The 22,449-nt window shown below is 35.7% G+C and overlaps 2 protein-coding genes across 2 annotated transcripts; both read left to right on the forward strand.

Annotated features, from left to right (window-relative positions):
- Positions 1-9,407: 9,407 nt before the first annotated feature.
- commd3 (COMM domain containing 3) lies at positions 9,408-13,073 on the forward strand. The gene is made up of 8 exons (XM_083530478.1): positions 9,408-9,600; positions 10,213-10,324; positions 10,421-10,484; positions 10,562-10,596; positions 10,868-10,928; positions 11,131-11,187; positions 11,396-11,458; positions 12,899-13,073. Exons 1-8 carry the CDS (start codon positions 9,465-9,467, stop codon positions 12,956-12,958), a joined length of 588 nt encoding a protein of 195 aa, XP_083386604.1. The 5' UTR covers positions 9,408-9,464; the 3' UTR covers positions 12,959-13,073.
- Positions 13,074-14,332: 1,259 nt separating this feature from the next.
- Positions 14,333-21,987, forward strand: bmi1a (bmi1 polycomb ring finger oncogene 1a). The gene is made up of 10 exons (XM_083530477.1): positions 14,333-14,680; positions 18,749-18,880; positions 18,991-19,087; positions 19,320-19,375; positions 19,835-19,885; positions 20,067-20,172; positions 20,267-20,312; positions 20,428-20,526; positions 20,685-20,765; positions 20,933-21,987. Exons 2-10 carry the CDS (start codon positions 18,763-18,765, stop codon positions 21,266-21,268), a joined length of 990 nt encoding a protein of 329 aa, XP_083386603.1. The 5' UTR covers positions 14,333-14,680; positions 18,749-18,762; the 3' UTR covers positions 21,269-21,987.
- Positions 21,988-22,449: the final 462 nt, after the last annotated feature.

Genomic DNA, 22,449 nt, shown 5'->3' on the forward strand with positions numbered 1-22,449 from the left:
AGCAAGTTGGACGTGATCGGTTCTTTTCCGACCTTACGCGAATGTTGTGATATTAAAGGCTCTTTGTTGGAAACAGGAAATGACAGAAGAAGCTCCTAAAGCTGAATCCGCACCTCACTGTACCTATAATCATCTATAAATGTACATTACATTGACTTCTTATCAGTATTTACAGATCATATAAGATCAAACCAGTTACCCAGAAACTCTACATTACTACAGAATTAATACCAGCACACAGTTTTAATTGTAAGAAACCGGATAATTCCATGCACACCAGTACAATTTAATAAACACTACAGCTACATTTATTTTTTAGAAAATCTCAAATTAACAAACACTATTTGTAAGACAATTGAAGAAGAAAATGACCACAATTCTAATAAAATCAATGAGGATATTGTATGAACTATTTAAGAAATTTTCACCCATACTGCTCAAACACTAAACTCACACTGTCTATGGGTCAATAAAATGAAAAAGAAGAAGAAGAAAAAAAATAAAATAATTATATATATATAATCGTTTGATATATATCACGCTATATATACATTTTATTATATATATATTTTTTATTTTATATTTTTCGTATTAACATATACAATTATTATGTGTGTATATATATTTATATATATTATATACATACACACATGCATGGAGAGATCTTTGTTTGTTTTTTTATATTTTGTTTTTATTTTATTTGTATTAACTTTACTCAAATGGACTCCAGATTGAATGGCTGATGACTGCTAACGGAATAAATGAATGTATGAATAAATGAATTAATAATAAATTGCACTACTGTATAATACCTAATCTTACATTTAATACATTAGTGTGTTGTCGAGTTGTATGTGCGAATGTATTTATATCTTTAGAATGAACATGAGTTTATAAAACAGTCTATAAAACAGGTGCGTGGTTTATTTTCTTCCCCCCATCTAAAGCAACAGACTGACAACGCAAAAGGTTTATTTCAAACCATCAGCCATTCACGCCCCTCGTCTTGTCGTTAAACATTTGCTGTCTCAACAAGTGACTAATAAAGTGTAAAAACAATTTATAAATCTTCATAGGGATTTATATGGACAAACTTAGACAACATTTGTTACATCCATTTTGTCGAATAACAACGTGGTTTTGAAACAAAATGGCGGCCGTTTCTCTTTCGCGTCACCTGCAATATCATCCCCAGTCCCACGATTTCCCGTTATTTTATATTCCCGACTGATATTTAATAAACTCTATAAGACTCATGAGTTGTGGTACTGTCTAAAATTAAAATTGAACTCATATAAAATCTATGATCACACGTTTGCGTAAAATCAGGTGAATTTTCGTCTTTCTGATAACAGTCAAAACATAAAAGGTGAGTAATCAATCCACTTAATTCACTTGAAGAATGTTCTTTTTGAACGCGAGTCTATGTTTATTAAAGTGTTGATTCTGTTTACTACGGTTCTTTCTGTAGCTCATGTCTTCTTACAACTACAGAACAAAAATCACTTTTAGATAGACAACACAGTCTATTAGGAATTCAAGAATTCAGTTTAATGAAACTAACATTAGGGCTTTAAAACAAAAAAAAGTTATTTTAAAATCACTTAAGAAAGGTTTTCATTCGTCTCCATATGTGGTGCGAATCCAGCTGTGTGTTACAGCTTGAATATGCCACATCATGCATATTCTACAGCCTGAACCATTTGACAAAAGTTTGTAATACCCATCCATCCTTCCATCCATCCATCCATCCATCTATCCATCCGAGGAGGTTTCGGGCTAAAATAATAAAGGTTTAAGAAAGCATTTGTTATTTTTACGAAGAGTAAATCGGGCAATGAAACACACTGATGCAAACCAAGAGAGGTTTAAACCAAAAACGTGTCCGATTATTTTTTATAAATGCAATTATATTAATAAAGTCTTTTCTGCAACTCGATTACATTATCAGGCCGCTCACTAGGGGCAAAATCCCAGTCAAATAAACGATTAAACAACTAAATAAAATATTATAGAAATATAAAATAAATAGAACATTTAATGACATTACAAAGTGAATAACAACAAAATCTTATAGTTAAATGGGTGCAATTTTGACACCTTGTAATTTTGCCACTTTTCTCGTATTTACTCTCATTTTTATTATTTTATCATTTAATTTAATATTTTATTTTTATTAAACAATCCCGGGAGACAAGAAGAGATAAAGAAAGATAAATGTATAACTGTGAAAAAGTTTTCAACCAAACGTTGAAATATTGAAATTACAATAAAAATAGCATAAACATGAAATAAATGTAGGGTAAAATTTTACTCTGGATCGATTAAATAAACTCTGTTTTAAACAGAGTAATTATAAAAAAAATGTATAAAAATGATTGTAAAAATATATTGAGAAAACATTTAATTAAAATGAGGTTTCTTTTGACTTTTGAGCATTTAGTTTATTTGGCACGATGTAAGATTGTTTTTTTTTTTTGTTTGTTTTTTTTTACACTGGAATTGTTTTTTGGACCTACATAATTAACTAGTATTTCCTTTCACATAAATGTTTCTATAAATAAAGCACTAGGCGGTTTAATTATAAAATCAGAAATTGAGTGTTCATTTTCTATATCAGCACAAGTCTGTAAACTATACTTTTAATTCAATACTAATACTATACTTTTAATTCAATACTAATACTATACTTTTAATTCAATACTAATTCTATACTTTTAATTCAATACTAATACTATACTTTTAATTCAATACTAATTCTATACTTTTAATTCAATACTAATACTATACTTTTAATTCAATACTAATACTATACTTTTAATTCAATACTAATACTATACTTTTCGTCACTGTAATAGCTTTTTCGAGTATCTGTGCTTTACTGAAATATTTCCATTTCATTAGACTCATTTTTTATTTATTTTTTTTATCTGTGGGTGAATCAAACTGAACTGATCAGAAACGCAGCAACTTAGAACAGACATACAGATCAGCATCAGTTCAACAGCAAGCAGAAGATGTTGAGAGGAATAAATGATGAAAGAAACTTCTGACTCGAACATGCCACAACACCCGTGACCTTATTTGCATTATTTTTTTTAAGTTAAAGATTGTTTTGGGCTCATGATCATTGAATAGATATCAACTAGTGTTTGACTAATAAATAGATCAATGTGCTAAGAGTAACATTAGTATTTTTACATAAACTGAAATGATTAGCAAGACTCTTGTAACAAACACGATAATGAGAAATTATAGCCATAATAAATAACAGGAATTTTGAAATGTAAGTCAATTTGAAGGCGAATACTTTTGTACTTTTACTTATGTGAAAGTTTGAAAGGAGCACTGTTACTGAAGTAATATTTTATCCAGTGTATCTCTACTTAAACTAAATCCAGTTATCATTAAACGTGCCAGTTTAACAAAAATAAATAAATAAATAAATAAATAAATATATATATATATATATATATATATATATATATATATATATATATATATATAAACGATTTTAAATGTTAAATTGGCACGTATAATATTATAATTATAATTTTATATATATATATATATATATATATATATATATATATATATATATATATATATATATATATATATATATATATATATATATATATATATATATATATATGTGTGTGTTTATTTATTTATTTATTTATTTATTTATTTAGATTGTCTGTTGGCAAACATTTATGTAACATTTATAGAGAGCGTGTTTAGAGCCAGAAAGTGCAACCAAATAATTGTTTGTTAAAAACACAATGTTGCCATCTTATGAATAAAGGTTAAACATTGTGATCATTTGCAAAAAAAACAATTATTGTTTGACAAATGCTGAACTCAAAACAACTCAATACAATATTTTTTAGCCTTTTTGTTTATATATGTATATTTCTATTATTTTAGCTGTTGTAGTTTCTGCAGCACTCTCAGCACCCCTGCTTCACGCTTTCTTGGTTTAATGCGTTTAGGGCACTGGCTCCATATCCCTGCTTCCATACACTTGATCTACTAGCTGTGATGAACTAAACAGCTAATTAACACCTTTTGGTGAGTTAGATCAAGGAAAGCACTACATTGCGCATAATAACGAATTATCCAGCAGGTCCCTTCTGGAGTAATCTAATAATTCGTGTTCGTGGACACGAATTTCCCTCTTTTTCGTGTCACTGAGAACATTTGTCTATGTGATGTATTTCAATTGGAGGTATTTTTCTCCGCCAAAGTTTATTTTTGCCACTGAATACCAAAGACTCTGTATTGTTTTTTCTCGTATCTTATTGGATTTAAAAAAATTCAATCACTATTACTTAACATTTAAGCAGGAGATTTTATCCTCTTTTTATTAGATTATATTCGGGAAACTACTCGATATTTAAACCATCGTCAGTGGTTCTTTCCAGTCAAAATACAATAAATATATTTTCCGGTTAAATAAGGAGTCTGTGTTAATTACACACACACACACACACACACACACACACACACACACACACACACACACACACACACACACACACACACACACACACACACACACACACACACGAAAAAAGAAGTAAATTCGGTTGCATGAACACGATTCAAAAGACTGAAGTTCGTTACTATATCACGAAATGACGCGAGACTGTGTGGAAACAGCATATTAAATGAATAAAAGTGTGAACAGAACTCACTGTGCCAAAGAACAGACATTTGATTTTATTCTTATTTATAAGTTAAAATGCTTGTTATGTAATGTGTTGTTAATCATAAAACAATTCAGATCTACTAAAAAGCTTCTATTGGTTCACGTTGCTGAACTTCTGTCTTGCGCCAAACAAACCTATATCAAAAAGATAAAGGACTAAACTGTAATGCAGCGCCACCTTCACGTTAGCATAATCGAAGACACTATTGTAGAGATCATCACAAAAAGATAAATGCGAAGACTATAGGACTCTTGAAATCAGGAGCTTTTAAACATTTTGCAGACTTGGCCACTATTTAAAAAGTGTACAGCCACAGTACAGAATTATTTACTGAACTCAATCTCATTATTCAATGTCAAATATATTATGGAAACGTACTCCTTTATTTAAAACCTTTCATTTACAGAATGAATTAAAATGCTGATTGGATCAGAGTTAGCGTTGATTATACTAACTAGCGTTATTATTTGTTTTTGCCATCATTTGTCATGAGCTGAACTCAAAGATCTAACACCTTTTCTATGTACACAAAAGGCCTATTTCTTTTAAATATGGCTTCATCTGTGTTAGTGAGAACTTCTCCTTTGCTGAGATCATCCATCCACCACACAGATGTGGCAGATCAAGATGCTGATTAGACAACATGATTATTGCACAGATTTAGGTGCTTTAGGCTGCAACAATAATATGGCACTCGAAAATGTGCAGTTTTATCACACAGCACGATGCCACAGATGTCGCACGTTTAAAGGGAGCGTGCACTTGGAATGCTGACTGCAGGAATGTCCATCAGAGCTGTTGCTCGTGAATTAAACGTTCATTTCTTTACAATAAGCCATCTCCAAATGCGTTTCAGAGAACATCCAACCGCAGACTCACCGCAGACTACGTGTAACCCCACCAGCCCAGGACCGTGGAGGCATCTTTACCGCGAAGATTGTCTGAGACCAGCCCCCCGGACAGCTGCTGCAACAATCGGTTTGCATAACCAAAGAATTTCTGTTTAAACTGCCAAAAAGGGTCTCAGGGAAGTTCATCTGCATGCCGATCGTCCTCATCGGGGTCTCGACCTGACTGGTGTTCGTCGTCGTAACGCATTGAACGGGCGAATGCTCACATTCTAAGGCGTCTGGTGTTCATTTTACAGATAAATCCAAGTTTTCACTTTTCAGGGCTAATTGCGTGAGGCAAATGGTGGTCACATCAGATACTGCCTGGTTTTCGGACCCCCCCCCAGTAAAACTGCACATATTAGAATAGCATTTTATTGTGGCCAGCCTGAGGCACATCTGTATCTTGATCTGCCACACCTGTGAAGATGGATGGATGATGTCGGCAAAGGAGAAGTGCCCAGTAACACAGATTTAGACAGATTTGAGAGAAATAGGTCATTTGTGTACATAGAAAAAGTATTTGAGTTCAGCTAATAAAAATGTGGGCAAAATAAAGTGTTGCTTTTATAATTTTGTTCAGTATAATTATGAAAATCGAATTGACACGGACAGTGAATAGGCCACTAACCAAGATAAAAAAAAAACACCGTTGAAAAAGATGGGTTGGTATTTTCTCATAAGTGTAACAAAACGAAATAAACTAATAAATATAAAACCGCCTGAACACTAGAGAGGTTCAAAGACCACCGGGGTCACAGAGAGAACCGCTTGAAATAACGGAGTAGGCTGCATACTGCGAGAGCATGAAACATTGTAGCTAGCAAAAGTTAACAAATGTTTGGATGCTGACAGAAGGCCTGAGATCCGAAGTTGGCCTATGTACTAGAAAAAAGATCTCCCATCACTTCAGTAAGGCCTGGGAAATAATATTAGGGAGTGGGAAAATAGAAGAATAGAAGCTACAGTGCTTGTATGGAACAAAAAAAAAGTCCGGGTCTCCAAAATCATACTTACTTGCAAAATATTATTGAATTTATAATAATTGAGTGGGCAAATGTTCACATTCGATGGCGTCTGGCTGTTTGTAGAGGTGTTCATTTTATCCCAGTTATCACTGTTCAGAGCTAAATGCGTGAGGCAAATGGTGGTCACACCAGATACAGTGTTTTTTTTTTATATATATTATTATAAAAAATTATATATATATATATATATATATATATATATATATATATATATATATATATATATATATATATATATATATATATAAAATTTTATTAAAAAATGGATTCCAAAATGTTTTTAAATTAGCTTTACATCATATGTTAGATAGGTTTATAGTAAATAAAAAAATTTCAGTGAGACAGAATGAAAGAACTGACGCTGATTCTACTGTGATTATTCTGTACACACGACGCAGTTGTACTGCATTTACAAAGTAGTAAAATGCATATTGCGCACAATGCGCAGTGAATGCCGCAACCTCCACAGAACATCATTCAGCGAATAAATAAGTTCAATGCAAATTGCTATAATGCTGTGTGTATTCCCGCCTGCCGTCCAATATCCCCAGGACTATCTGTAAGATAGACTCTGCATCTCCAGCCACCCTGACCACTGATCAAGATAAAGTGGTTCAATAAGTAAAAGTAAATCAGACTGCGTACGATTGTAAAGCACCATGGTAATAAATAGAGTATATTAATAAGGGGTGTTCATCTGCGAAAATCAAAAACTGCGCAATGCAAAATAACTCAGCACAGAGACTGACTCGTGGTCTTTACAAAAGGATAGAATTGTCTTGCGCAGAAGTAAACTTCATTTGGGGTAATTAGGAAGAGTTGTAGAAGTCGTGGCTGGTTCTGCGACTGAAATTAGGAATCCTTTGGGCAAGAAGAATAAGAAAATGTTTGTTTATTGAACCATATTTGTGAACCATAAAATAATTTATGAAGTCCTTCTGACAGAGGCAATTCAACCAGCAAATGTCACTTCATTACAAGAGACACACTGTGAATAGTGTAGTCTAAATTAGGACAAAAAATTACTATAGGAATTGTAAAAGCCTTTCCTCAGGCGCATTTACGCGTGGAGATGTTCTGGCTGTTCGTCTGCGTGCCGTTTTAAAATGAACCCCCACCTACTCCAATGCTGGGCTTTTTAATAGTGTTGACTTTGTTAGGTCAAAGATTCTTGGTTTTTAAGGCTGTTGGTGCAATGATTAACACTGGAAGGTGTGAAACAGGTTGACAAAAAATGACCCCAGACTCGTAAACTCGAGAAGTTTCCCAACCCCGGCCCTGAAATCCCCCCTGTTTTGCACATTTGAGGGTTTTTAATGCTCATAATATAAGGCCCAATTCAACTTATTAGCTATAATAACATTTCTTACCCAGTTGAAGTGTATTTGTTAGGAGCAGGAAATGCACACGACAAGATACCCCAGAACCAGGAACTCTCAAAAAAGAACCTTAAATGTTCTTTAGTTGGTCATATAAAGGAACCTTTACATTGGGCTTTCTTGTATATAAATAAAGGGAGGAATTGAAAGTTTAAAGTGATTATTTTTAACAAACAAAGAAGCTGAAACACCATTAATCACCTGCTGGACAGTAACAAATGATTTAATTTAAGTACATTTTCAATTATATGTACTTTTTCAGTGTAGTTTTTTATTTTGGGACACTTTTACTGCCTTGTAAGGTGCAATATCTTGCTTCCTAATACAGTGAATACATTGCCTTCACAATCATACATCACAATCGTAGGTTCTCGTGAAAGTTGCTGCATCACTCTCAATGTGTGCCTGTAATAACAAAAATCTCTGCTTAAACAAGTATATGCAGAAGAGAATGAAACCCAGACATGCATAAATCATTCAAGTTACTTGAGCAGGTATCTAAAGTAAAAATGTGAAAGAAGAACTCATACTGTAGTCCTATTTAAGCAGCAATATTCATGTTTTCTATATTCATATGCAATTTCTTGTACAGAAATGGAGCATGTTTGTAAGTACATCATCCAGCGTAGCTGAATAAGAACTGGACACTGAGTCCATTGAAATATTCCATCAAAAAGTCTTAAAACAATAAGACCTGAACATCTGGATGTCTAAAATATTATTTTGTGGTACAGCAGACAGATATATCAAATACAAAACTGTTTGGGAGGTAAACTCAGGAAGGTGTGGTTTTTGTTTTTAATGAGATAAGGATATGACTTTGAATCACCCCCCCCCCCCCACACACACACACCAGTATATCATTTGCAGTATTAAAACTGCATGCATACTGTACATATTTCAGTGTTTTCCCTTCTCAAAGCCAACAACATCAGCAAAGAGAAGGCTGGTTTTGAACTGATTATAGCTGAAGCAGGTGTTAAAGGAAGGAAAAGTGAAAAGTGAAGAGCTGAAGCAGGGATTTGAACTGAGAAGAACCTTTAAGTGATTTTGTCAGTGACTGCAAAAGACACACAGGATGTTTTTGCATGTAATATCTATTGACCTGGTAGATTGCAGACTGCTGTAATCTTTTAATACATGCCATATTGCACATTTAGGCTGTAATGTCTCTGATGAAGAGTCACATGTGGGATTTACTGTTAGGCTTCAACTGCAGATGAAGTAACTAGAACAGTATTTAGTGGATTTGTATGTAAGAAAACTACATAAAAAGTTGAATATATGTAAAAACTTTGTCTTGGATTTATTTATTTATTCTGTTTTTATCCCTTTTTTTTTTTTTTTTTTTTTTTTTTTTTTTTACATCCGCCAAATAACACGGAACCTGCCTTGAGATCAGCTGACCAGGTCACGTGACCAGGAGGCGCCGCTTTGCGTCTCGGCAACAAAATGGAGTTGTCAGATTCGGTAGTAAAAGGGCTTCAAGTCCTCTCCGATCCCGCTTACTTGGACTTAAAATCGTTCACCGTCTTCACCGAAGCGGCTTTCGACAGTCTGCTGTCCTTTCCGACAGGCAGCGTTTTTGGTAAAACCCGCCGATTTTGCCCCTTTGTATTCGGGGAACTTGTGCAGTAAAAAGACGCATATTCTCGTGATCTGGTGCCTGTTTTAATAAGATATACGCAATTAGCCCAGTGCTGAAAACATCTGGAATATAATGTCAGTGTGAACCTTCTGCATCTCGTTTTACCTCCCTTCTTTCAGCCTACCGTGCGATTGTGTGTGCTAGCATGCTAACATGTAGCCTGTGCCTTGTAGCCTATTCATGCAGCACAAAAGCATTCCTTACAACTGTGCAGCCAAGTGAGAGACATCCAGCAGCTTCACCACTAAGATTATTGAATATCTGCTTTCATTTGAATGCTCTAACCACAGGTTCCCACCCCTTGTCTTGCCTGGAGGACTCCTATGTCATGCACAGTTTAATGTTTTTCCTTTGATGCATGCCTTCTCTAATCTATGATCTCTGTAAATAAACACATCAGTGAAACCAGGTGTGTCAGAGCATTGAAATTGTGCAGGACATGGATGACCCCATATCAAAGATCCATATCCTGTGGCTTAGCTCCAATACAGGTGCTCCAACATCTCACATGCATATACATATAAATGCCATCTCGACCTCTGTTTCCTTTAGATTACCCAGAACTGAAGAACCTAGATCAGGCTCTCCTGAAACACTGTCATATTGCAGCAACAACATTCATATTAGAAGGAGTTAAACAAAATGCAGACAAGTCGACCCTATGGTAAGCTATGTGTTATTTTTGTGTTTCTGTGTTTTTCTTCAGTTTTTTTTTTTTTTAGGTATGTAAGGTAAATAAAGTGGACATTCGTTCTTACAGCTCATGCCTTGAAGACCTCAAATTCGACAGCGAGAGAGTGGACGCGTTTTACAACCGCTATCAGGTGATGACCTCCTCTTAAGTGTGCTGTGCGACCGGTAAACAAACTTTCATAACCTGTGCTTTTCGTTTCACATTTAGAAAAGCAAACCTAGTCTGGAAAAAGTGTTGTCGAGGTAAGTCACCATCGTTTAACTGTATACGTGTTTATACAGTGGTCTGGTCTGCTATAACAGTATAATTCGGACTGTTAATACGATTATTGTTCATATACAACAGGTACCTCATGACTAGCTGTAGCCTGTTATTAACAAAGTTCCAGATACGGTTAAATCCATTTATAGCTTATATGTAGCATGTGTTGAAAACTTTTGCTCTGTAGATGTGCACAATAGCTACAAATAAAGCGAGTCATTCAGTCTAACATGTTCTTTGCCTGTGTTTCAGCATCGATAGGTGCCCTCCTCACATAACAGATGTTTCCTGGCGCATAGATTACTGCATAAAGGTACAGTGTCTGGTTTATACCGACAGGAAACAACTTGTACTGAACTAGAATATTTGCACGATTGCTACTTTTTGCACTTCTGGTAGATGCCAAACTGCATTTCGTTGCTGTGTACCTGTACAATGCAATGACAATAAAGATCTGTCTGTCTGTCTGTCTGAATGCTATTTATTGCTGATTTTTTTTATTTTTTTATTTATAGAACAGCCACGTGCATAAGGTCAATCAGCCATCATATCTGCTTTCTTTAAAAACTGAGGTATGTGCCACTTGCTGCCATATTCAGAAAGAGTACTTTGACATTTGTGTAGGTTCGAATCCAAAGCAGAATAAGTTTAAGCAAATATCTGACAGGGCAGGATTAACGATGGTGTTCTGAGATTTAAACTCGCGACTTTCTGGTCACAAGTGCATGAGAACGAATTGGTTCTTTGTCTGTTTTATTGACTTTGCGTGACATGTTTCAGAATGGTGAAAATAACGTAGGATCTTCGGAACTAAATTTTAGCTGCACCCTGGAGCAACTTCAGGTATTTTTTTAATTTTTAATACCAAACCATGTTAAATATTTCAAGCATGTGCAATGCATTAGTATGATTTATTTATTAACAATTATCCAATAAGCTCACTAGAAATGGATTTAAGAAATATTCGGAAGCAAACTATCTGTCTGTTTGTCTGTCTGTCTGTCTGTCTGTCTGTCTGTCTGTCTGTCTGTCTGTCTGTCTGTCTGTCTGTCTGTCTGTCTGTCTGTCTGTCGAGCGAGATATAAGGCAGGTTGTTTCAAATCTGAAGGCTCCCTTTGTATTTACACTGAATCCTTTCTGTTTCAGTTGAAAAAAAAAGCTGTTTTCACACATCTTAGTGATTTGTTTAGGTCTCATACATGCAGCTGTAGAATGATGATGATGACGACCCTGCAATTTCCCAAGAAATTTCATTATAAATCACTTTTCATGCATTCTCTCATGCCCTTAAAGTGGCAGTGTCATGATGCCCATTTCAAAAGTAGTTGAGCGGAAAAGAACATACCATTTATTTTATTGTAGTTTAGGCTAATCTTGTTCCTCAAGCTTTTTAAACATATTTTGGGGTAGGGATAATGAAAAATTGGAAACAGCCATAAATTCTGTTAAATGTTTTTTGTGTACTATATTTATCTTACTATAGCATCATCCTAATCATCTGATGGTTTACTTCACACAGGAGGCTTTAGTCATTACTTATTACAAGTTAATATGAAGGTGAAATTAATCTGAGCTAAAGACTGAAAATTCATTTTTTTGCCGACTTGTGGTTACGTGACACAAAAAATGACACAAAAAATTACAAATTAAAATAAAATAAATCAGCGCGCGAAACATCTGGAGCAAAGTCTTCAATATTGGCTGATTTTTTTTTTGTCACGTGCGTTCTGGATTGACTTTATAATGCCATTAAATGATAATTTGCAACGTTAAAGAAAAAAAAGTGTGCGGTTTACACGTGCACATCTGTTCATCACGCAAATTAATTACGCAAAAACAAACATTCGATTATCTGGAACATTTGAACCACATTAGTTTCCCAGAGCCTCGTCGATTTATGAATTCAGATTCTCTATTTTTGTTTTTGTTTTTTTGTTTTTTCCGTGTTCATTTATTTGTTCTGACTTTAAAATAAATTCGATCAAACATTTGACCTGTAATATTTTGTTTGGAAGATTTGATATTCAAGTGCATCCGGGTACCCGTGCTTAAGGGTATTTTCTATACCATTTTTAACCCAAGAGCATTATATCAACACAATAAAGACCAAAGAAAGAAGGCCACTTCAGTGAATTTGCAGAATGTCAAGTCGGTGATGTAATGCACCGCTTTTTTTTTTTTACTCTGGAGGAGAACAAAAATAAATGTGTGTAATGATAGTAAGGAGATGATTGTATTATTGCCAACATGGATTAACAACAGTTGTTTATGAACCCTTTTCAGGATTTACTGGGTAAGATGAAGGATGCCGCGAAGAGTCTGGAGAGAGCAACCCAGCTGTGACTCTCCCAGTCAGGCCATCAGATCTGTATAGGAACACCTTTTACCTGATCATGACCATGTGGGATGTTTTTTTGTACGTTACAACGTTCACAATAAAATAACAAATACAATCTCATGTGTATGTTGCCCTATTTATTGTGGATAAAAAACTGGAGGAGGCGTTTTAAAGGCCGGGAATACAGCAAATTATGGCTTGCAATAGTTACTTTAGCAGATCTTCCTTCATCAGATTTAATCTATGGACAATATCACTTCTGCATTAAAGTGTGTGTGTGTGTGTGTGTGTGTGTGTGTGTGTGTGTGTGTGTGTGTGTGTGTGTGTGTGTGTGTGTGTGTGTGTGTGTGTGTGTGTGTGTGTGCTTTAATAGTAATATTGAGTACATTGGAATCCGACACGCCACTTCCTTCTGTTCTATAAACATGTACCGCAAGATTTTTCCCCATAACCAAAACTAAATATACATTGTTATGAAAAAAAATCAACAGTCAAAAAGCCAATGTTTTTGGAGAACTATATTATATATTCTACTTGTACTGTAGAATAGGTTTGTATTTGATGTGTATGGCGTGACCTTTTGTAATGTTTGCAGAATACTTTAACACTATGAACTCCTAATTCTGATTGCATTCATGTATAATCAATTCGGACAGTTTAATTTTTTTACTGCTACTGGATTCAGTGCATTTGTATGTTATGCTTTTGCAAAAGACTGCACGCGCTTCTAATAAATACTCTCGTGCTCATGCTCATTTCTTGCACTTTAATGATACGCTATTTTTTTGGGGGGGTGGGCAGTTTGTTGTTGGGCTACACAGACCTCCGTGACCACCAAACACGCGTTGGGTAGCAATAAAGGAATCATGAACGTGTTATCTGGAACTAATGTGAAGAAGAATTGAATGCAAGAAAATCGGTTCCGCATGAACTCTCATTCTGTCATTTTAATCGTTCACACAATATAAAGAAGAGGAGTATTTATTTAGCGGGTGTGTGCGTGCATTGGATTGTTGCTGGGTTGCTCCCTACGTTTTTTTTCTAACAGGCCTAGAAAACGATGCACACAAATGTTCGGCTTTTTCTTACAATCTTCTTCACTCTCTATTAACATACAGACCCAATATAATGTCAATTGAGACGAAGGGTTGCATCCTAAACCGATTTAGAGGCTGAATGAAATGGTGCAGACATGTGAGTTCACACCTATAACTGGTGTCTTCTAGTATTTTTTCTTTTTCTTTCAAAGACTGTACCGAATTTCATTTCTGATTTATCCGGTGAGAGAACGCACCGACCCGTGTTAAGCTCTAATTCCCAGGCCGCCCTTAAGCAACCGAGTCACGTGACCACACGGGGCGGTCGAACCGCAAGCCATTTTGGGGGACGGTGTCAGTTTTCCAGCGAGCCATCAGCACTGCGCTGTACAAAGACGCGATTCGAGGACCTTGGCTGAGAGAAAGGGCGTTTTTCCCCTGCACTCTTTGGATCCTACGCGGAATTAAATCTAATCTAAGCGCCGTTGTTCGCACCCGATACCCGGAAGGAGCGTTTTTTTTTCTCTCCGCTACTAAAATGCGCCGTAGCGACGAGTCTGATTGCAATTGACAGCGTCTGCAGCTCTTTTTCAAAATGGCCGCTTGGCTCGCGCTCGCTTTCTGCTGATCGACTCGCAACTTTTCATTGTCTCAACTCCGCTCTTGAGGATTCAACCCGGTCTCCTACAGGTACGTCTTCTCCGGGATCGGTTCTTACCAATAGGTTTTTTTCCGACCGACTATTTTGCCTAAAATGTACCGTTTTTTTTTTTCCGCGATCGTAAAATGGATCCGCGTTTTTTTTTCTTACTGGATGCAGGCGCTGACAGACAGAAGGGCTCGAGCTCGCGCGGCCAACTCTGTCCACGCACGAGCTTCGGTTTTTAGTTCTTCTCCAACACGCCATATTATATTCCTGCCGTTCTGGGATTATATCTTGTTAAAGAGGATGTGATGTGCTGATTGACCGTGTTGCCGGAGGTTTCTGCTCGAATTTACTATTTAGGATTCGAATGAAACGAAGCCGCGGTCTCGCGCTCGCAAGCGCGTGGAGTCAAATGTTCGCGCGAGCCCGTACTCAAAATGATATTTCGCTCACTCCATGAACGTGCAGATTCTCGATTTTATAGATATGCATTCTCTAACAGGCTGAGAACCCAAAAATGTAGATCTGTTGTTGCAACTGTCCAATTGTATCCACCTTTTCAACTTAAGTTCACATGCTCGGTTAATTGGCGGTGCAGAATCGGATGTCGCGGGGTCATATAAATGCTTGTCATCTTATTTATCTGGATTAAATTGCAAGATGTGAACGATGTTCAACACGTCTTTGTCAAGGTTGCACAATTAAATAAATGTTCTTAATAGTTTTGAGTTGCTTTCAGATGTTCTTGTGTCTAATCGGTCACACGCAGATTGGTCTGACTTGTATATTGCTTTCAGCGAGAGTAGTATTTAATGGTTTTGTAGTATTTAGTGTTTGAGTAGTATTTTTTTTTTATGTGCATAATGCTTTTTGACCCAAGCATGCACACATCCACACTCGGTTTTGTGTGTCTGTAGAAATCATTTCCATCCAAACTATTTTCTTTTCTATTTAATTTTCGCGTCTCTAAATGTTCCGGATTTTTTATATATATATTTTTAAAAAATCAATACGTTCACATACTTGTAATGATAGCCCAGTTTTTTCTTACATTTATTGTAAAAATTGATCGTGCAACATTCACACGCATCCTACTGTGTTCTGAAACAAATCAATAAAACAAACAAACACATACTCAGTTTGTCAGTGGACGCGTTTGAGGCTGCATGTTTGGAAAACACGCTACGATGACTTGCATCCACAAATACACGTGTCTTGTTTGCGCAAAGGGCATGTGATGAATAGTCACGTCTGTATGACTGTTTTTTTCTCGGCCATCAGAAATGCAGGTTACGACTTATGTAGCAGCAGCAGCAAAAATAGATAAATAAATAAAATCTTTTTAAAAAGTTGCACATTGTCACGAGATGCACAGTTAGATTTTTTTAATTACTCGTTTCTTGACATTTAGTATTTGCCAGAGGTCCATAGTGTCATGTCTAGGCCTGAATCGAGAGTACAATCAGTAATCAATAAGCTGAGTTTTGTCTTCTTTTCGTCACGAAAGACATGCGTGAAAAGTGGCGCTTTCGTGCGTAAAACTACTGGTTTGTTTTGGTCTGGCGAAATTCTACCGTGCACACGTTTTTATAAAGAACCCCCAAGAAAACACACAACAGTTTACATTCCGCAGGTTGTGTATCATCGGATTATTGTCATGCAGCATTGAAAACTGCTTTAAAAACGTGTCGACCACCGATATGTTGTGAGATGTCAAACGTGCATGAATTACTACAGCCAAAAAACCTGGGGGTTCTTACTACGTGAAACGTAAAGAACCAAACTTTTAAAAAAATATATATATGAACTTCAATGATTAGTTGCATGCGTCAGGCATTATAGTGTGCTCAAGTTGCATGATCTAATCGTTTAGGACACAGGGCAGAGCTTCCCTAGCTGTCCCAACATGCTTTAAATAAAAGAAAACGTAGCTTTTGAGAATCTTTGTAGATGTATTAGTCTTCTTCTATGCATTGTTCTTGTCTATAAGTCTGTTTCCTAGCTCTGCTGTTTATCATGGGTCATATTTCTGCTTACACATTTCGAGCATGCTGTAGGTGATAATGGACTGGTATGGGGACTGTATGTGTGGCTGTGGTTCTTGTGGATCAGTGAGTTATTTGATTATGACTGCAGAGGAACCTGTATGTTAAAGCTGGACATAATGAAATAATTCATCCAGTGTTTGCCCGATTATTCATCTGAAGCATATGGCAATTGTATACATGTTTGCATTAAATAGTTTCTAAGGGAAGTTTCTCTTCTAAGGACTGCTTGATTCATGATAAACATATAGTTGAAACAACCATGCATATTTCTACATACTGTATCGCTGAATATTGGTTGAATTGCGGGAATTGGAGGCGTAGGACGTTTTGAAGCCACACAATATGGGATTGCATTGCAATAATCTGAATAATCTTCTTGACCTTTGGACTTGTCTGTTTTGGGGGGCAAATTGTTGCGTGGGTTTTGCAATAACATACTCCTGCAGTTTGCACTCAATCTGTACTAATGTATCCTTTTTCATGCCTATGTAGCCTGTAAGTTAATGAGTATGCAAAAGTCTGTGCACTGTCTCCACTCTCGAGCGTTTTTTTTTTTTTTTTTTTTTCTCCTCTTCATTGAACACCCGTCAATATTTTAACCACAAACTGAAACGGAATTTCTCAGGGCGGTTTGCATGTCTGAGAGTCAGAAATCAGTGAAACTGAGCTGAGAATCATAGGGATGCTTTATTCAATTATTGTTGATAGAGGATAATCGCACAGTGCAATGTTGCTGATCAGTTATTCATCAGTACATAGTCAAAAAATTAAGAGATCATTTGGTTCTTAGATAAAGCACCACAGTTTAGCGTTTAAACCCTGACTGGTTTTATTTCCATGAAGTCGGTTTACATTCTTTCCATTAGATTTGACTATAACCCCATTATTAAACGCTGCAATGGCTAAATGCGTTAAAAGGTCAATTGATTGGCGTTTAAAAGCATTATTAAGTCTGTGAACGACGCAACTGCGTGCACACATTGTGATAACATTACAGGAAAAAAGATGCATTTGGTGTATGTTTAAAAACACACGCGTGCACTTGCTGAGCACGTTTTAATCCACACCTTTGAATATGGGAGCCACTTGGACGAGAGCGGAGTTGCTATAGAAACAAGAAGCGTTTCCGTGCGCGGTTTCAGAAATCGTGTATTTTTTTTTTTTTTTTTTTTTTTTTTTTTAATTATAATAGAATTGGGTGGGGGGGGACAAGGGGTTTTGCATGCTGCTGAAATGCCGGGGGTCGCAAACGCCGCCATGTCGAAGGCAGTAGATTTAAACAGATAATTATTCTTATGTATGGTTTTATAAAAGGAGATTGGATTTGCATGCAATCTCTTACGCAAGGGGCCCAAAACATTAAGCTTTTAACCACAAATGATTGGTCTGGAAATGATCAAGGATGCATCAAATACTGTAGCTCTCCCTCTGCTCTATTGATTTTGGTTATATATACATATATATATGGGTTTATCAGGTCCTTGATGGACCTCATGATGTGACCTGCTAATCAAATATTGACCAATCTATATTTTATTATATTTAAAAACACCCCCAGGAGGTATTTCTAGAAAATATTGTGCATTTAGATATGGTTAGTATCAAGTATTTTAAACATGGTCAGGATTTTGCATGGTTTTAAGTGAATTTTCATGTTTCTAGCTGTTCTAACCTGACCAGTGATTTGTTATTCAGATCATAAAAAGCTTAATATTTTGATATTTTGGGCTCTGGCCTTTTTTTGCCAAGGATTGCTGGATTGGATTGATTTGATTAGATTTGCTTGATTACCATGGTAAAAAAAAAAAAAACTATGTATGCTGGTCTGCTGAATGTTGTGAATTGGCTGCTTCTTATTATTATTAATAGCAAGTGTATGAATAGGAGTTTTTTTTTTTTTTTTTTTTAAGATTATGAATCATTTTCCAGCATGTTCTAATTAAAGCCTAGTACAATAAACGTTAGGACTTACCGTTTGGAACATTATGCATTTTTGTTGGCCGTCATTTAGCCTTCCTCCTCTGCCAAGCCACAATGGTTTCACACATGTTCATTTCTCTTTAGGCCCTTTCCCTTCCATGACGATGCATCGCACAACAAGGATCAAGATCACAGAGCTCAATCCACATTTGATGTGTGTATTATGCGGTGGATATTTCATTGATGCAACCACAATCATTGAATGCTTGCATTCGTGTGAGTACCAAGTCTTCATCACTCAGGCATTACTCTACCTGTCAGCTGCATAATTGGGTGCATTTTTTTAAATTTTTTTTTTCCTAACCTGCCATGTCTGTCTGACCTAGTTTGCAAAATGTGCATTGTCCGCTACCTGGCGACCAGTAAATACTGTCCCATATGTGATGTCCAAGTGCACAAAACAAAGCCTCTTCTCAATATAAGGTAATAATTACAAATGTTTGTGTATTAAATGTCATACAAGTAATATATCCATTAATAAGGCTTAATATTGCATGTTTTATGTGATCGACATGGCGTTCATTTAATTTGCTCTATTCATGACATGCCACCATGATGGTGTTCTTTTTTGCACGACGGTTGCAGGGTCTTTTTTTTTTTTTTTTTTTTTTTAAAGAATAAGTTCCTCTAAGAATGTACCTTTTTACTGTCTCAGGTCTGACAAAACTCTGCAGGACATTGTGTATAAGTTGGTCCCAGGTCTTTTCAAAAGTAAGTGGCTTATTACACCCTTAAAGTGCATATAACCATAAACGTGTAAGAATTTACTGATACTAAAATGTTCCTACTGTTTACTGTATTATTCTGTTTAATATTGTTCATCCTGTGATTCCTTTTTATTGATGACCCTTATCAAATGCTCTTTCAGAATTCACCAGAGCAATGTCATGCAGACGCCCGGTGTGCTTATTCTCCTTTATGAACTAGACTTTTTAAAAAAAAAAATTTTATTGTTAGTTCAAACATTATTCTACAATGCTGCCTTATTTGACAATTTTTTTCATATTCGTCCTTTGATGCATGATAAATATTGCACTCATCCAACTATGATTTCAGTATGCTTAATGCTGTATGACAAATAGACAGAAAAACGTCCAATGCACATGGTGTCCGCTATTTTCCAAATGCTGGTGTTCTGTTTGATCCTGAGTAAACTGTTTGTCTTTGCAGATGAAATGAAGCGAAGAAGAGATTTCTATGCAGAACACCCATCAGTAGATGGTAAATCTTTGAAGCCTGTGTCTTAACTCTTTGTCTAACATTAAGTACAATTTCTAGTGAAAAATATAATTTTTTATTTATTTTTTTAACTGATTGATCCATAAAGACACCCCTGATTCAACTCATTATATTGATTCCATTTCATTTATTAATAAAATCTTTTGTCATTTATTTTAAAAAGCTGCGAACGGTTCTAATGAAGATCGTGGTGAAGTCGCTGATGAGGATAAGAGAATCATCACAGATGATGAGATTATCAGTCTGTCAATCGAGTTTTTCGACCCCAAGTATGTCCTTTTGAAACTATAACAAATACATTCTGAACTTCTTTCAAAGACATGAAGAAATTTTTGTTGAGTATTTACCTGTTCAATCTTTCAGGGCCAAACAGCAAAGTAGTGAGGGAGAGAAACAGACTAAAGATGAGGTAAAGCGAATAAATGATTAATATAGTTTACAAATGTCCTTTTATAGATTATATAACATTATTATATAATTCATTAATTTGGTGGGGGTTTTACTTTTCCTGTCTCTTTTTGAAGGTAAATAACAAGAGGTACTTACAGTGTCCTGCTGCCATGACTGTAATGCATTTGAGAAAATTTCTGCGAAGTAAGATGGATATACCGTGTTCTTTCCAGGTAACCAGATTTCTACTTAAATTCTTTTTGGATTGAGAAAATGTACTTGTATTAAATACGACTTGTAATTGAGAATGAAACATATATTAGATCAGTTTATTATAATTTGGGAATTAAAGCTTTGACTTAACTTGTAAATCCGATACCTTTTCCCCTAGATTGAAGTGATGTATGAGGATGAGCCGCTAAAGGACTACTACACATTAATGGACATTGCTTACATTTACACATGGCGAAGGGTAAGCAGGTGAACTTTTGGCATATTTAGCAATTTAGTATTCTTGTAAAATTTTTTTGCAAATGATTCCTTTTTTTTTTAATGGTTACAATGCTAATGATTTCTGCTTGTGATTGATCAAGTGTCGATTTTTGCTCTTTTCTCGTTTCCCCTTTTTCCTCCTGTCAGAATGGGCCGCTACCCTTGAAATATCGAGTACGTCCCAATTGCAAAAAAATGAAGATAACTCGCACACAAGACGGCTTAAGCAGTGCCAACCGCTCAGAAAGTGACTCTGCGAGTGACCAGGCCAATAGCCCAGCAGGAGCCCCTTCTACATCGTCACCACTACAGAGTCCAAGCACACCCGTCCAGTCCACTCATCCTCATTTTCCACATATTTCCAACCCAGTCAACGGTCCAGTCAATGGCTCCTCAATGGCAAGCCCCAATCGGCAATTTACTTTCAGCAACAACAAAATGCGAAAATCATCTCTGAACGGATCCTCTACTTCTTCAGGGTGATTGAGTTAAAACCCGACCTAAAACAACTCCAGATTACCCAGCTATTTTCCATGCCAATGTCATGCCATTGTAGCCATTTAATTGTCATTATTACTATTACACATGTAATTTTTAACATAGTGGAAGTGGCACATTTCATCCAATTGCTGGAGTATATTTGGAATCGATAGCCTCATTGTGGCTCTAAGCTATGGGATTTGCCGAACATCCAAAACAGTTCGCGTAATAGACTGAATCTACTTTTCTATATGTATTTTTTACTTTTTTTTTTGTTTGTTTGTTTGTTTTTTGGAAACAAATCCAGATGTGTTGCTTGTATTTTAAGCGTTTATTTTCGTTAAACATGATAAAGAATTTAGTTTGCCTTTCTTGGCTAGTTAGGCCTACTAAACATTCCTGCTATATTCAGCTGGCATTGACATTGTATCAAAAGAAAATATTATATATATTCAATTAAGTTTAAATGAATTAGAGGAATTTAATTTGTAGTTGTTGTGCATATATAAATTTTTCTTTTTTTTTTTTTTTTTCTTTTTTTTTGCAGCAATGTAAAATCTAAAGCACCATGGGAAGATCCCCTCCCCCAACATTAAGGTTATAACCTAGGCCCATGTAGATAGTCTCACTTCAGTGTTCATTTGTCTTATTGTTTGATTGTCTAAATAACTATTGTATTGTGACTGTTGCACAGTATAAAGAAATAAACATTTTACACTTTCGCTGACTCTACTTGGGTTTTACTTTGCTTTCAGGTTTTCAGTTAAATAAAGTGTAAACATGAAATAAAGTGTGTGTGTGTGTGTGTGTGTGTGTGTGTGTGTGTGTGTGTGTGTGTGTGTGTGTGTGTGTGTGTGTGTGTGTGTGTGTGTGTGTGTGTGTGTGTGCGCAAATAAGACAGAAGTATACTAATTAACTATTCTATATAATAAACTGTTCTATACTATTCTTCATTTCTTCATCACTTAAGGATTTCTATTGCTGTAGATGATTACTAGGGATTATCATTCTATAACAATGCTGAATTCTTACGTCTGCAATCACAGAAATTCCTGTCTGTATATATATCCAGGTTTTTAGTGTTTGTTAAGCTTGTACTAACCCTGGTTGAAGTAGTCTGCACACAGTTTAAAGAATAATAAATGTTTAAATGAGTATGCCATTTTTTTTCCCACACAAGGTTT

Source organism: Silurus aristotelis (assembly GCF_946808225.1).
Source record: "Silurus aristotelis genome assembly, chromosome: 25".
In the NCBI taxonomy this organism is placed as follows: Eukaryota; Metazoa; Chordata; class Actinopteri; order Siluriformes; family Siluridae; genus Silurus; species Silurus aristotelis.